Below are 12,645 nucleotides of genomic sequence, written 5' to 3'. Positions count from 1 at the left end.
TTGACTTGAACAAGTTCACTAAAGTCTGGTTAAATGAGGTGGAGATATGAAGGACAGCCGACAGGTATCAACGGCGGCTTTGCAAATGTGCAATTAATGCTTATTCCGGGGACGCTGAGCCTGTAGCGCGAGCCTGTCGGTAGACTGAGCGCCTGTGAAGCTTTATGAGATGACTCAGCGACTCGAGGCAGCTGAGAACAGAAACTACAGAACGATACACAAGCGAGCAACTAGATTAATCGCCTTTAAAGTAAAAGCCCCCCCTGCCCCTAATTTTTTTTTAAAAAATGCAGTTAACGCATGATCAAATAATTAACGTTGTTAATTCATTAAAAGATTGATGCGATATTAACGCGTTAACTTACACAGCCCTGATAAAAACACATGTTTATATATTTTATTGTGAAAAACAATAATCCAATAATAAAGAAATAAGTGATCAACCTCTCTGCCACTTTAGATCCACTTTTCATACTCTAAGCTCATTTTGTGATACTTCTTTTTTTTTAAACTTTTTTTGTTTCTTCAGTATGCACACAAATGACACACTTTTGCTTCCTTCACTTTGGTATGGCTTCGACGGATCTGGGCAGGCAGCTGCTCTTCCTCCCCCACTGGATTTGCGTGTCTGATAAATGACAGTGCTCACATTTACATGATATTTTAGTTCATGGGTTCTGCTTTGGCGGGTTAGTCGAGGAGGAGATCAATTTTGTCAACATCAGCTGACATGCAACCTGAGAGCGAGTGCGCCTGTGCAGGCGTTAAAAACAAACCTCTCAAGGTCACACACCTGCCTGCACGAGGACCTTGTACCCTGTGTGGTGTGGACGGGACGGGTGGGGGTGTTGTTGGCCTAATTAATAACTCACTTTTGAAACGACTGCTGTGACATGGCAGCTTCTCTCCCTTCTTCTGGTGGTTTAGGCAACACTAACACGATCTCCGTCCACACGGCAACCTTTGGGAACATACACGGATACAAACGCAAGCATCTATGTCATTGTCTCCAAACTTCTCTGTTGACGCCTGTCCACACGACGTCATGACACCGGTTGTGTTCCAATCGTATCCTCCGTTTCCTGCATTAAACCTGCATTTTCTCTCCTGACCACCAGGGGGCAACTCCTTTGGTTGTGTAGAAGTCTATATAAATGATTCTACTTCTCCCTTAATATATTCCCTCAGTAAACATTATAAACATGACTTTATGTCACAATCTCTAGTTTCAATTTTTCTTCAATACAGCATGATGTTCATTTAGTACATTATCAAGGGTGCTTTAGGGGTGGGGCTACATTGTGATTGACAATTAGCACATATTCCTCCGGTTCATTCAAAAGGTTCATTCGAAAGGTTCGTCCTAAAGGTTAGTTCTAAAGGTTTGTCCTAAAGGTTGGTTCTAAAGGTTAATTCTAGAGGTTCATTTTAAAGGTTTGTTCTATAGGTTCGTTCTAAAGGTGTGTCTAATGGTTCGTTCTAAAGGTTCGTTCTAATGGTTCGTTCTCCTGGTTCGTTCTCCTGGTTCGTTCTCCTGGTTCGTTCTCCTGGTTCTTTTTAAAGGTTCGTTCTAATGGTTCAATCTAAAGATTCATCTTAAAGGTTCGTTCTCAAGGTTTGTTCTGAAGATTTGTTCGAGAGGTCAATTCTAAAGTTTTGGTATAAAGGTTCCTTCTAAAGGTTCCTTCTTAAGGTTTGTACTTAATGAAAACTTCCACACCGCCACTTCTTTTGTGTCAGAAACATACAAAGCAACAATTCTCTTCACTCTGCCAAAAAATAAGATAAAAGTTTAATAAGTTAATGAATAAATAAGAGTAATGGAACCTTATACACCTTGTTACATAAACAACCTGCTGTGTTAGTAGAATCACACACCCCACCCTCCTCTTTACACACACACACACACACACACACACACACACAGACACACACACACACATGCACATGCACACGGACACGCACACACACACACACACCTTAAAGGCTCTGTCTGGAGCATTCCCATCTTGACACCAGCTTTGAGGCGAAAACAACACAGGCCAACCCCGAGGAGGGAGGGCGGCAAACAAAGGTGTGGCTACAGGTAGAAGCAGAAGGAAACACACCGTCATGGTTACTTCAACCACCCTGGAGCTGGCTAACGGCGGCGAGAAGCGTGGTCCGATACAGCGATGGACGAATCCGTGAATCGAACCTTCGAGATTTGATTTTTTAAATATATTTGTGCTGTTAATTTGTCAGGCGACAAGGTGAGAGTCTCTCTTCCACTGCAACTGAATGCTTTAAAATTCTGTCATGAATTTGATAATGTCACGTTTCTGCCCCCATTAATATATATATATATATATATATATATATATATATATATATATATATATATATATATATATATATATATAAATATATATATATATATATATATATATATATAAAACAGACGACAATCAACATTTTTGGGAGTGTCAACATGCTGGAAAGTGTCTTTGCTTCGGGAGGGCAAAGGTATGTAATACATTTTTATCACCTGTAAAAATTAAGCAGTTCTCACGAGGAAGCAAAGAAGAGGAAGGAATGCTAGATGAACCTATTTGGCGTGATTTATTAACAATTACTGAAAACTAGAACATTTAATCTGTCAAACAAGTTTTTTGGAGGAACCTGAGAATTTATTTTTTTTTGATGAGAAGTACTGTTAATTTACTTCCAGTACTCAGAAAGTTTATTTAAATAAAAGAAGCAACACTGCAGTGGTGGAATAAGTATAAATATGTATATGCAATATGCACTCTTAATACTACTTTTATACTTTAGTTTCCATCAGACACTGCTGTTAGTATCACTTCTTGTACACTTTGTTTTTACTCTTGTATTTAATCTTTGTTGTATTTTACTTTTTTCTCTTTTAGTTGAACTTTTTACTTTATTTATGTGCCTTACTCTGTGACTGTGGCTCAGTGGTTAGCATGCCCATCTTTCAATCAGAGGATCTATGAATCAGGTCCCTGCTCCACTAATTCCTGTCGTTGTGTCCTTGAGCAAGACACTTAAACCTGAATTGCTCCACGTTGCTGTGTCTACGGTGTATAGAACACAAATGTAAGTTGCTTTGGATAAAAGCATCAGCTAAATGTAATAAATGTTTATATTATGATTCTATTGTTTCTTCAACGAAACTCTGGCACAATCATTTCCTTCAGAGAGGATCTGTTTACATGATGTTGGTGCTCAGACATCATGGTGTTTTTTCCTCATGTTGTATGTTTAACGTTAAGATGTCGGCCTTGTTATCCAAACAGAGAATAGTTTTTACTGCTGCTGTTTTACATTGCTCATAATGCCAATTCAAATAAATTATCCTTGAACGTGGTGGCAGAAAAAGCTACAACACAGTGCTTAAGTAAATATACTACTCCCCTTGCTGCCCGTCTCACTGTCTTGTCTCTGCTCTCAGCCAGGGGGCCGAGGATGCTGGGACATCGCTGGACAGCAAGAAGGGGTGTAGTTCCTCACGCCGCTACTTTGTCTTTGTCGTCCTGGTGTCGACGGTGGTTTTGTTTTTCTACAACACAAACATAAAGGGAATGGTGCTTGAGTGGAACCCGATGAAGTGGGGGAGCATGACCAAGGGTCAGAGACAACGCATCGTCCCTCCCAAGCCGAGGGGTCCAGTCTTCGGCACGCATAGACCTGAACCAACTGAGATCGTCCCGGCTTTGACCCCAGAGCCGCCGGATCCAAACAAGTATGAGGCGCAGACGCCGATTCCTTATAAATATCCTGGCCCCTACTTGGTGGAATACCCCTCCGAGTACCACTTCGTCATAAACGAGCCCAAGGCGTGCGAGCAGCAAAAGCCTTTCCTCGTTCTGATTGTTCCCGTGGCGCCCGATAACAGGGCCCACCGTGACGTCATCCGCAGCAGCTGGGGCGGCGAGCGAGAGGTGGAGGGTCGAGCGGTGGTGCTGTTCTTCTTGATGGGGCTGCACGGCGGGTCAGGGGCGGGAATGCCGCAGCCCGACAAACAGCTGCTACAGGAGAGCCGCGAGCACCGCGACCTGCTCCAAAGCGACTTCCTGGACTCCTACAAGAACCTCACCATCAAGACCATGGTGATGCTGGAGTGGCTGGACGCGCACTGCCCCGGCGCCTCCTACGCCATGAAGATTGACTCAGACATGTTTCTAAATGTACCCATGCTTGTCGGCATGTTGGCGAACGCTCCGAGGACAAACTACATGACGGGACTCGTGCAAGGCAACGCTGCAGTCCTGAGACAGCGGACGTCAAAGTGGTTCCTCCCTGAGGAGATTTTCCCGTCGCCAAGTTACCCTCGCTACGCTTTGGGCATGGGCTACGTTTTATCCCTCGATCTCCCAAGAAAGCTTGTGGAGGCCTCCAGACACGTTAAAGCCGTTTACATCGAAGACGTTTATTTGGGGTTGTGCATGAGACACTTGGGCATCAATCCCACCGACCCCCCGAACTGGAGTTATTTTCAGGTGGTGCCTCGGGAGTACAGCCGCTGTGCGTACTCGCAGCTCGTAGCCACGACCACGAAGCCTTCGGATGATCGCGTGAGTATCTGGAAAGACTTCAAGAGACCGGGTCAGTACTGCTGACCTGTCACCATAACCACGACCAAAGACAGACTTAATATATTGATTTCTATAAACTATAGTTAAAACGTTCGTAATAAAGATGTTATATTTATGTTTTTCTTTCAGTAATAAAAATTTCAACAGAGCCTTAATTGACTCCATTAAATAAAGTCTCAAAATAATAAGACACTTTCTTTATGTTTTGACTTAGTGTTTTGAAATAGTAAATAACTCTCAAAATAATGAGACACTCTTTTTTAAGACAAGGGAAAGAGTCTAAATTCACCAGAGGGACATTTAAAGCTCCAAAGCTCTAAAGCTCCGAAGTTCTGAAACGTTAAAGCTCTGAAGCCAGTTTTAAATCTCTGGCGTCAAACTCCAGGCCGAATCAGCCCGCTGCGTCATTTTACGTGGCCTGCGTGGCCCCCGTGAAGCGGCCCTCTGCCACACATGGGCAAAAAGAATCCTGCGCTTTTATTTTGAAGGGAATTTCTGATGCAGCAGAGTGCTGTCGATTCAATTACATTTCTGTCATATTCTTTAAATGTGCTGTAACACACGGCTGTGAGGTCCTGGGATAGGGATGTTGTATGTCTACAGATTATATAGCCCTCTGAGGCAAATTTTAATTTGTGATTTTAGGTTATGCAAAATAGACTGAATTGAATATTCACACTCCTCAATGTGGGTTTCTTAGCCCTACATTAAATGGATTTATGTCATAGTAACAGAGGAATTTGCTTACATATATGGGTTTTAACTCAAACCATAGGTATGGGGAAAAGAAACAAAATCAAAACAAGTATTATAAATATGCAAATAAACAATAAAAAACATATTACAAAAAAAAAACCAGAAAAGAATCCACTATAACTGAAATGTTGCTGCCAGAGGGATATTCATCTCTGTCCGTTGTCAGTCTGATTGACCACTGCACATGTTGTTTGTGTGCAAAACTAAACAACATCTGTAGGTAAAGAAGACTTTCTACAAGCTAGGAACATAGATACCTGAAACTGATGACGTCACTACCTGGTTACTATGATCCAAACAGAAGACAGCAGGCTGTCTTCTGTTCTGTGCACATGATACTTTGGGTAAGTTGTTTCCATTCATTTAAAGCAGGGATGTCAAACTCCTTTTCACCTCAGGCCACATCAGCATCATGGTCACCCTCAAAGGTCCGGTTGTAACTGTAACACTGTATAAATGTAACTACTACCGAACAAATTATTGAATAACTTTGTATTTCATTATTGCTCATAGTGTATTAACAGAAAGGTGAAAAGTAACTTTTGCTCGAAAAAGTGACGGCAAGGTTTTTATGAGGTTACGGGTTTTATGTAATTACGTAAACTTGACAGTATTTTTTTTTTTCTTTTTCTGTTTGGATAGATCTCTTCCCACAAGTCTTTATTGTATTTTAATAATTTAAATGAAGTTAATCAACGCTGTGGTTCCGGAGATCTTGTAGGAAATGTCACTTGACCTGTTTTTTCTTTTTTCTTTTAAATCATTTTCTTGTCTGATAACTGGTGCAGCAGGTTTTTTTTTTGGTGTGGGGGAGGGCGGGGGGGCATAGGGCTCAAAAGCTTAAGAGTGAAAATGTGACACTAAAATAGTTTCTCCACCTCGAGGTGTGGGAGGTGTGTGTGTGTGTGTGTGTGTGTGTGTGTGTGTGTGTGTGTGTGGAGGGAGGGGTAGGGGGGGGGGGTATGAGGGAAATGAACTCCATGAAAACCGATCCTACCAGAACAAACCCCTCTAGGGGCGAGAAGCTTGAGCTCAAGTTGCGCTTGACGTGCAGGGAAACAAAAGGAAATCTCAAGAGAAAGAGTTTGGGAGGATGTTTCCATAACCAGAGATTGAAAGGGAATAATCCCGCGAAAGGTGTGTTACAACCTTATGCAAATACAGGAACAACAACCAGGGACACTACAATATGAATAAAAAAATAATAATTTAAAGTTGGTCTTTTTCCTCGCTGGAAAACATTTCTTTCTCCCTAAGACACGTTGAGACTCGTCATGACCCTCGCAGCAGACGGCATTGTCGCTCTGGAGGAAATATGTTGTCTCATGTCATGTGAGAGCTTTAGTGAAGCTGCTGCCGCCGGGACAAAAGGAGTTTCTGTTATTGCTGCAACACACAATGTGCAAAAACTATTTATTTACACGTCTGAAATGTGGGATTTACACATTAACTGGACACGCTACAAAAACATTGTTGTTTTTAATGCTCTAATAAATGTTGAGCTATTTTGTAATGTCTTTTTTCAGACTAGTGGAATTCCTCTTTTTTTTTTTTTTGGTCCTAATTTTTTTTTTCATGTGTGGCGGAAATGGGCTTCCATACATATGAACTCTTATACGAACAAGAATTTGGAAACCTTATTTCATCCAAAGTTAAGAGTGTATGTAAAAGTTTATGTAAAGCACATATTCGAAAAAAACACAGCTAATTTGCATTATGTAAACATACATTTCCAGAGCACCACTACTCATCGGGTGAAGCTTTATGGTGACTTAGTGAGTAGTTAATAAACATCCAGTGATAACTAAGTAATTAGTTATTTTGTTGCTTGTATTTATAAAACTTTATAATAAGTGATAAAAAAATGTACTCGACACCTGGTGGTAAAATCATTTATTTGTTGCAAGGAAGGAGACAAAGTCAGACATACGACATATGGCTTAACGAATCGCATATCCCAAGACTGCTCCCTGAACAAGCTACCCCTTAAGTTACCCCTTAAAGACATTAATCACACAATCACAGAAGCTCCTTTCTCCCGTCATCCCAGAGATATGTTTTAAACCATAAGAACAACAATGTGTTTTATCTTCAGTCTGGAACAAACATATATAGCATATGTATATACATATACATATATCGCAGATCGCTTGACTCCCAAACTGAATTTTGTGTTAGGGGAAGTTCACATCGGAGTCATAATTAGGGTAAAGTTCACTCATATGTCACAGGCCATGAAACAAATCATTTTTTCTTCCAACAATAAGTACACATATTAGCTGACTGTGTTCAGAAATCACAACCTGAAACTCATCCAGCGTGACGTTACCTTGAGGTTTTCTATAGTTCTATGTGTGAGTTCACTGGTCAAGAGAGAGAAAGAACGAAGAAATCCCCTCAAAGGGGAAGCTGACAAACGAGGGCGGAACAAACAGCTCATTTTAGTTCTTGTTTTTGTTGTGTAGAAACAGAAACATGTTTGTGTTTGATAAGCAAACAACAAAAACAGCTTCATATTTCTGTCAGATTTGGTTCTGTGAATGTTGAAATTTGGTTTTCTTTTAATCCAACTGGGGTCATCTTTATTATTGTATTGTTACTTGATGGATTAAAGGATCACGACTCGTGCAACAATGATGAAGTGTTGTCTGTTTATTTGTGTCTGTTTTAAACGAAGAAGCATGAATTCCTCCATTTGTCACAGATTACATCATTTCATTTGTCTATTAATGCTAACAGCGTCATATTCTTTCATTTTGTTTTTTTTGTGGATTTTTACTACTTGTATCACTCTTTATCATTTAATGACTTCACATGTATTTTTATATTTGAAGAATTAAACTTTAGATATTAAAAAATACATGTTAAGATAAAGCAATTTACTAAATAAAGCACACTAATAAAGAAGACGCAATGCATCTTAAATGTAATGTTTAGTGCCCAAATGAAGACAGAAACACACCATCTTGTTTGATTACATTGTATTGTGTAATATAGAACTAATAACTACATTATAAAGTTTCTGTCTCTGTTTCTGAACTTTATACAACTAATTTGTTGTCATATATGTATATATATATATATATATATATATATATATATATATATATATATATATATGGTGGAAAGTACCCAAGTACTTTAAGTGCACATTGAGGTACCTGTACTTTACTTACTCGTTGGCACTTTGGTTGCTACTTGCTTAGCGCAGACGCAATTAGCGACAAAATGACCAGTTTCCGACACAAAGGTTGATTTCTGGTTTTAACCTGATAAGTTGTTCGAGGTAAGAAGACTGGTTAATTGTAATTACAGGGTTCAGGAGGTCAGTGAATGTCTCATGAGCTGTGTAGCTGTGAAGCCTGTCAGTCATCGTAGCTACCTGTGAGCGTGCCTGTGATTGTTTTGGCGTAGGCGACGGCCCACAGTAGGCTGTGTGTTGTTCCATACGAAAGATTTATTTTGATAACACAAAACAACAAATTAGTTAATATTATTGAAATGTGGTGATACTGGGGTGGAAGTTCACAAACTATCAGGCAGAAATACCTCTACCAGCCTCTCCCAGCTACAACATTAGTGAAGTGCAGGAAAACACATAACGCATCAATAAATATAATCCACTTATATTATCATACTGACACGAGCCCTTCTGCATAATGAGTGCATAATGAGTCATTTACCTTAACTACTGAGTACCAAACTTTCTTTAATTATAAACAAACCTTTAGCTTCCTGTTGTCACATTATTAAAAATATATATATATTTTTAGATTCAGTACTTACACTTCACATCATTGTCGCCAATGTCCTCCGTGAATGTCTTCATGTGTCCGCATAGAAGTCTTAGAAACAGAGACCCCCACGAACTGCAGAACTTGCCTGAGAACCATAGCGTTTAAAAGTTTCTTCAGTATCAAAGTAATACGGTGGTAGTTTTCTCTACTTTCATGGGCACATTGCTAACTCTAAGTGCTAATAGCTAATTTGGCCTACTTGTAATGGTGGCAATTTGTCAAAATTTAAACAAATATTGGCTGCAGTCAAAAAGTCAAATAATTACCTCTTAACGTCTAACCCCAAGCACTTTTCCCTGATCTCTGTGGAAACATCACAGGATCAAAGAAAGATGGGAAGGAGAGTTCATGAGGAGTTAGGAAAAGACAACTGCAGTGTTCAGAGAATTTGAGTCTACTTTCACTAAGCGACGTAGTTATGACGTGACGGCCGGCGATGTTAGTGACGTCTAACATCATAATAGTGTAACATAACATAATAGTGTCTGCAGCGGTGACAACACAACGTTGTAGTCCGTCTCGGACCACAATAAAGCATCTTAAATACTTTGTCCGTGTTCTTACAGTGTTGCGTCATGCAGACGATTTAAACAACAATACATATATATATATATATATATATATATATATATATATATATATATACAATAAACTAATAATGTTTGCTCGTTAGATCCTCAAAACCAAATTATATCTCATGTTCAATTGCTTCGGATAAATCGGAGCCAGCGGGTCATTTAAAAAATCCTGTCGAGATCAGGCTGATCTCAGCGGGCAGAGGAGCGCTGACCACCCGGTGCTGACTGGGCTGCCCGGTCCCGCGAGCAGGACATCAACTCGTCCGCCCATCTTTTTAAGTAGGCTAATTCTTGACAAATCAACCACAGATTATATGCTTAAACAACTAACTTCTCGCCTGAAAACATACAAAATTACATTTTGTGACTCAACAACAGTAACATTCAGAGAATGTCAACTTTCAGTTGTGTGTTTTTTCGTCAAAAAAAGCTGATGTTGTCATCTATGCAATAAAACATCTTTGATGTGACATGTCGTGTCTTGGCCAATCAGCGTGACGATGTCTAGAACGGCCGTTTCTCAAAATGCGATCTTTTCTGTTACTTGACAAGAAAACTCACAACTGAAAGTTCACGTTCTCTGAATACTACTGTATTCCACACACAAATACATACAAATGCAGAAATATATTTGTGATTTTCTTTTTTACATTTATATATCATTGGAATATATTTGTAAATTCTTCTGTGTGGATTTGTAAATCAAATATATTTGTGAATCTTTCTGTGCATCTGTAAATCTTTCCTGTTTTAAAAAGATGTGTAGAGGAAAGCAGCTCACTGAGCCACTGATACAACCTGATGCTCACACATCTGCACTTATTCTGTTTTGTTTTGCAAAAAATAGCTTATTGTTTTCCGCAATAAGCTATTTAGTAGTAACTAAATATTTATTTTTTGCTTGGATATAACTTTATTTTCATTTTTCTAACAAAGTGATAAAAACTTTTTTTTTTACCTTCATTGTTGTGGAAATTGTTAATAATTATTGTGAGGAATAATTAACATTGATATGTGATCAGACAGTTCACATATAGTATAATTAAAAGGTGATCTGTGCAACTTTGTTGTTCAGGAAGTTTGTATCAAACAAGTAGCTCTTCGTATTATTTTGTACCTCAAAGTAGCTCTCGGTTTCACAAAGGTTGGTGACCCCTGCTTTATACACTGTTTGTGCAATACTGTCTTCATATTCTTGTGCCTTATTTTTGTGCAATACCTCTAATATATTTTGTGCCTTATTTTTATTTAACGTTTTTTGTCATTTGGTTTGTTGGAGGACCAAAATAAGCTTCTCATTGTAAGTAACTTTGTTATATGTGCACATGACATTAAAATATCTTGAATCTCTTGAATCTTGAAATTGTAAAGAAAATTAGACATCATACGTGTTTATACACTTAGAATTATTATAAGAGTCATCTATGAAATGTTTAAGATACAATTGCTTATTTTGATATAGTGTGTAGTGGCTCTTTGACCGTAATCAAACACACACTTGAAACTTTAAATAGGCATCACTGGGACGAGAAGTACTCGTAAATCCATAATCCATAATCAGTGTTTGAAATTATCAAGTTTATTTAAACTTAGCAAGCACACCAGGAACAAATCATGACTCCTGCTACTGTTCCTCTGGTAAAACAACATCGACCCTCCCAGGTACACGCTGATCCCATAACTGCATACAGTAAATGAAATCTTTCACTTTAAAATAAATAGATTAAATTGAAGTTGATGTGAACCTTTATTTTTGAATGCATGAGGGCAAATCTAAGGTTCAGAATTCTTTGTTTAACTGTGGATTATTTTACAACCTTTTATGGGAAATCTTCTCCAGAAGCTTCACAAAGAGGATCATGAGAGTGAGATGTTTCACATCACTGTATTCACAAAAGTCAATGTTACTGCAGAGGCTGATAAAACATTTCCATTTGGGTTGTGCAGAGAAATGTAAATGTGCTGCAGATATAGCAAATATTGCACATCGCAGAGTTAATTATATATTTAAAATGCAAACTTCACCTAATCTTTCTTTACCTGGTTGCTGTGAATAGTGATTTAACGGGTAGGTCTGTCTCTAAAGTACAGCCAGCAGGTACTAAATTTATGACCTGAAGGGAAACTCCCCACACTCACCAAACACATGCCAGCATTGTTTTGCAGGGTTTTAAATGAGTTTATTATAAATGTTTCTGACATCATATTGTGTATTTTTGGAGTTAAAAGCCAAATATGGGCAAAAATACATCAAAATGTATTTTGATAGAAAACACCCCTCAAATAAATGTACTAAAATTAAATACAAAATACTGGTGCCAGAAAATGTAACAAAATACAATACATGTATTTTGTATTTAAAATACAGGAAATACTCTGGGTTCTACGTTTTCTCACAATTTGCTAAAGCAGAGCGTTGGTTTGGGCGAATGTACACAACGCTCTGGTGAACCACACAAAAGACAAGAACAGTCACAGAATGTCAGTGTAACTAAGCAAAGCTATTAAAAGACAACAACTCAATTGACTCTCTCTCTCTCTCTCTCTCTCTCTCTCTCTCTCTCTCTCTCTCTCTCTCTCTCTCTCTCTCTCTCTCTCTCTCTCTCTCTATATATATATATATATATATATACACACATATACACACACACACACACACACGAACATATAACTCCATTTTACATGTCTATAGCACAATTCAACCATAAATATTAACAGAAACATAAATGACTCGAAAGTGACGCGAGGGAGCTCCCCAAGTTATGAAAATATAAATGATCATATCCCTAGCTTGATGCCACACATGATGAGTACACCTGTCTGGAAAGCTTATGACCTTCAGAACCGCCAATTGCGCCAAAACCACCGTAAGACAAAGCTGGAAGATATCAGCCATATTTCAACCAAAAAACTGAA

The 12,645-nt window shown here is 38.8% G+C and overlaps 1 protein-coding gene across 1 annotated transcript; it reads left to right on the top strand.

Annotated features, from left to right (window-relative positions):
- The first annotated feature begins 2,112 nt into the window (after positions 1 to 2,112).
- Positions 2,113 to 4,622, top strand: LOC137784565 (beta-1,3-galactosyltransferase 2-like). Its single transcript, XM_068575344.1, has 3 exons — positions 2,113 to 2,161; positions 2,245 to 2,252; positions 3,459 to 4,622. Exons 1-3 carry the CDS (start codon positions 2,113 to 2,115, stop codon positions 4,620 to 4,622), a joined length of 1,221 nt encoding a protein of 406 aa, XP_068431445.1.
- The last annotated feature ends 8,023 nt before the right edge of the window (positions 4,623 to 12,645 follow it).

Source organism: Clinocottus analis, unplaced genomic scaffold (assembly GCF_023055335.1).
Source record: "Clinocottus analis isolate CAN_PGR_092001 unplaced genomic scaffold, fCliAna1.0.p SCAF_1, whole genome shotgun sequence".
NCBI lineage: Eukaryota > Metazoa > Chordata > Actinopteri > Perciformes > Cottidae > Clinocottus > Clinocottus analis.
Note: the sequence above shows the minus strand (reverse complement) of the source record. Positions and strands in the feature narration are given on the sequence as shown.

Excerpts from the sequence above, each read along its gene's own strand:
- LOC137784565 (XM_068575344.1), top strand. The coding sequence starts at position 2,113 with ATGGTTACTTCAACCACCCTGGAGCTGGCTAACGGCGGCGAGAAGCGT.